Genomic DNA, 3,708 nt, shown 5'->3' with positions numbered 1-3,708 from the left:
GAATTACAGACTTACATACATATATATATATATATATATATATATATATATATACGCATATGTGTGTGTGTGTGTGTGTGTGTGTGTATGTATATGTAGATACGCATATATATTTATAAGTATTTCAGACTATGTCCAGTTATAGAGTGACCATTGGTTTCCCATCCACAAAGGGCTTAACCTCTTGAACATCCTATCAGATTCTTAAGCCAAAGACAAATATAATTCTTCACTTCTGGGACCTTTATGGTCATTTGGTCAGTAATTCTCCACAGAATAAGGAGTCCAGAGTCAGTGAGGATGCATTATCTCCCTTAGACCAGTTCTTGTGGCTTGTGAGCCAAAAGAAGGGGAACAGAGGATTGTTTCCTTGGGCTGTTTTTAGATTGTTAGGTCCCTTCTGGGGTCTAATCAGAGTACAGCGAATTCCATGCTTGTAGGAAGCAGCATTTGATGTCAGGTCCTCATTAGGGATTAAGTAATCCAAAAGTTCCACTGGTTAATCACTATAAATAAGGAGAACGTCTTGAGTATATGTTAGGGATTATTATAGAAGTTCATATTATTAATATTGAAAGAAAGAAAATAGATAATAATGAATTCTCCATTTTCTTTCTTTCAATACACACACACACACACATACACCAAAGTATTGACAAGACTATTGGATAGTGTTACACATCACTGATCACAATGCACTTTGTATTGGTTTAGCTTTTGAATGATGCCTCCTTCGCTGCATATACATATATGGGTGTGTATGTATCTATGTATTTCATATATGCATATATATGTGTATATATTTATGTATGTATGTATATTTATAGATGTTATTCATGACGATATATCAGTTCATTTTTCAATAATTATGCTACAAAAATAACCAAAAATAAAATATTTAAGAGATGAAACAAGGAGGAGGGAAGGAAGAGTGAATGGGTTTGGAATTAGGAAAACTTTGGTTATAATGTCCAGGAATTATAGAATGGCAGCAATGACGAGCAGGAAATGTTGATAATGAGTCATTGAGCAGCTCAAGTCCTTATATACTTTCACGGTACTCAGTGAAGCACCATGCTATGTGCTTGCAAAGTTCTGAATCTGTGTCTGGAGAGAACAAGTAAACTTCATTTTCAGTTGAGATGACTGTCTTCACTTCCTTCAGCTGCTGTTTCACGTCTCGTGTACGGCATTCCATGTATTTCTTCAAAACAGAATTATTGACTTCAAAGAAGAGCACTGGTTTCTTGTTAGACTGCAAACGAAAAAATAGAGAAAAGCTACAAATAAATGAATGAATACTTGTGTGTGTGTGTTTGCATGTATATATATATATATATATATATATATACATATTATAGTGGGGTAGGCGGGTTTAGCCTTATGGTGTATCTTCACACCCCAAACCCTGCTGGTCTGAGACCTCTTCAAAATATGGAGGGAGAAAAGCCTTGTTTTAAAGCGAAAACCCTAGAAGATTATCTCCCTTTGCCATCGATCTTTGGCTGTGCAGCCATCTTGCGGTTATCAAAGCACCACGAAGGTAAATGATTGTCTCCCGTTGGCCTTGGCTATTATTGGTTTCTGACTGTAGCTCCACCCTGCAAATTCCAAAAAGCCAGCAGGAATTTTCTAAAATGCAAGCATGGCCTGAAAATCTCCATTCTGGAGTTCAGGATGGCCCCCGGCATGAGCAAGTCTTTAAGGATCCTCATGCATTCAGCAAGGCATAGCTTGCACCAGTTCGTGCCATTGATGCAGGGGCCTGGGTTCTTGAATATTTTCCATATGATCAAGTATGGAATCTCTTCATCTCTTAGCTGCCAGACATGGCTGGCCAACGACGTAACGCATCTCCTTTCCAGCACCCTGAAGGAGGACAGAGGATTAGAAATATGCACCTGTGTGTGTGTGTGTACGAGAGAGAGGGTGAGAGAGAGGGTGAGAGAGAGGGTGAGAGAAAGGGTGAGAGAGAGGATGAGAGAGAGGGTGAGAGAGAGGGTGAGAGAGAACGAGAAAGAGAAAGGGAAAAAATAAACTCACTGTTTGATTAAATGAATTAGAATTGATATCAATTCCGACCATATTAATAAGGAAGTTCCGATTCTCATACTGATTTTCGGCAATGTAACAACACAACCATTGGAATAGCTTCTCCTGAAAATGGATATGGTAAAAGACTGCATGGTTTCTTGGACTGGAGACAAGGTTGCGGAAGGAGTGGAGGCATAAGTAGAGAGAGAAATAAACTTTAATGCATTTCTTGCATGAATTTTATAAAAATGATAATGATGTTATTGTATACAATGCTCAGGTGTGCTTCAACTCATTAAAAAAGGTAGCTAAAAGTGCATGCACAGGACATAGAATAATGCACAAAAAATGAACAGCGAATGAGTTGTTTAATAAAATGTGTGTGGGTGTTTTATTAGGGATGCAGTTGACAAATTTCAGGAAGCATTGAAGTTTTGAAGGATGTAGTGTCCTGATGGCGAACATGCTATTCTGGGCATCAAAATATGTTTCCAAAAGTCATGGGCTCTGTGCTATTTTTTGATTTTGTAAGCATGTCCATGAGTGTTAGACACATGAGAGCTAAAAGGTGCCTGAGATTATTGTTGGAAAGAATGTGGATAATCTTGTGGGTGTCTACCAAGTCAGTTGATACGCATCAGTGTTTAATGTATCCTTGTCCAGTGAAGCATGCATTGATGAAGGAAAAGCATTATCTTAGTAATTAATTAATTCTACAATAAAAAGGGGGAAAGGAGACAAACTGGAGTTGCAATTCATTAAAAATAATTAAAAAATAAACTACAGTAAGTCTGATGTTTGATAGAGTCAGGATAACTGTGGATGTATTTCTGTATTATTAGCACTCATCAGGGAAGTATATCTCCCAAATATGAAGCGGTAAGAGAGGATATTGTCTTTTAGGGAATGAGAACTTCACAACAATGACTGGGAGTACTTAAGGAGTACTTCTGCATAAAAATTTAGTCCCTTACTTATTTATTGTAGTGAACTAAGAAATTTTAGGGTTAGGGTTATAACCTCTACTAATATTCCGAGCTGTCTGTGATGCTGTATTTCCAAGAAAGAACTCCTATTTCAAAACTGTATGAATATCTGACTTAACCATCTCTAAACAAAAATAGCAAAAAACAATTTATAGATACTTTATAAAGCACAAAATGAGTTCGAATAAAGAAATAGATATGTCAGCTTTCTAGCAAAAAATAAAAATTTTCAAAATATAATGATGGCACAAAATGAGCAGCTGTCAAAGTTTACCATATATCTTACTACAAATTTCATTCTTGATGACCTAATATCAGAGAAAGAATGTTGTGGTGTTTCAAAGTGAAGACAGTTTCAGAAAGTCTGAGAACAAATATTGTGGAAAGAGAGAACAAATGAGAATGTGTGGACTGTGATTGCTAATTACTTACTGGTGATGAATCATCAAGTTCGTTATGGTCCTTTAAACAAATATAATTTACAAGGTATGTGTCTCTGATTGAGTTGCACTCTTCTGCAGCTGGAAAAGACAGAATTTAAAGTTTAATTAGGGAAACTCAGTGAATCACAAGAATTGCTTGAGTGTGTGTGTGTAAATAGATGCTATAAAGCTTCTGACAGTTCTATGACAGTTCCATGGATTTAGGCAAACTTTCAAGAATGTTGGCTCCTCCTCCTCCTCCTCCT

At 36.7% G+C, this 3,708-nt stretch overlaps 1 protein-coding gene across 1 annotated transcript in view; it reads right to left on the bottom strand.

The window, feature by feature from the left end:
* Positions 1-29: 29 nt before the first annotated feature.
* The window catches only part of LOC106881191 (uncharacterized), a 21,076-nt gene continuing 17,397 nt past the window's right edge, over positions 30-3,708 (bottom strand). Inside the window, exons 6-9 of the mRNA XM_014931487.2 lie at positions 3,652-3,706; positions 3,453-3,541; positions 2,044-2,157; positions 30-1,255 (exon numbers count right to left, since the gene is read on the bottom strand). Coding sequence (XP_014786973.1) covers positions 1,043-1,255; positions 2,044-2,157; positions 3,453-3,541; positions 3,652-3,706 — 471 coding nt within the window. The 3' untranslated portion in view covers positions 30-1,042. The remainder of the gene's footprint in view (positions 1,256-2,043; positions 2,158-3,452; positions 3,542-3,651; positions 3,707-3,708) is intronic.

This window comes from Octopus bimaculoides, chromosome 11 (assembly GCF_001194135.2).
Source record: "Octopus bimaculoides isolate UCB-OBI-ISO-001 chromosome 11, ASM119413v2, whole genome shotgun sequence".
In the NCBI taxonomy this organism is placed as follows: domain Eukaryota; kingdom Metazoa; phylum Mollusca; class Cephalopoda; order Octopoda; family Octopodidae; genus Octopus; species Octopus bimaculoides.
The sequence above is the reverse complement of the archived record's forward strand: the minus strand, read 5'-3'. Positions and strand labels throughout refer to the sequence as shown.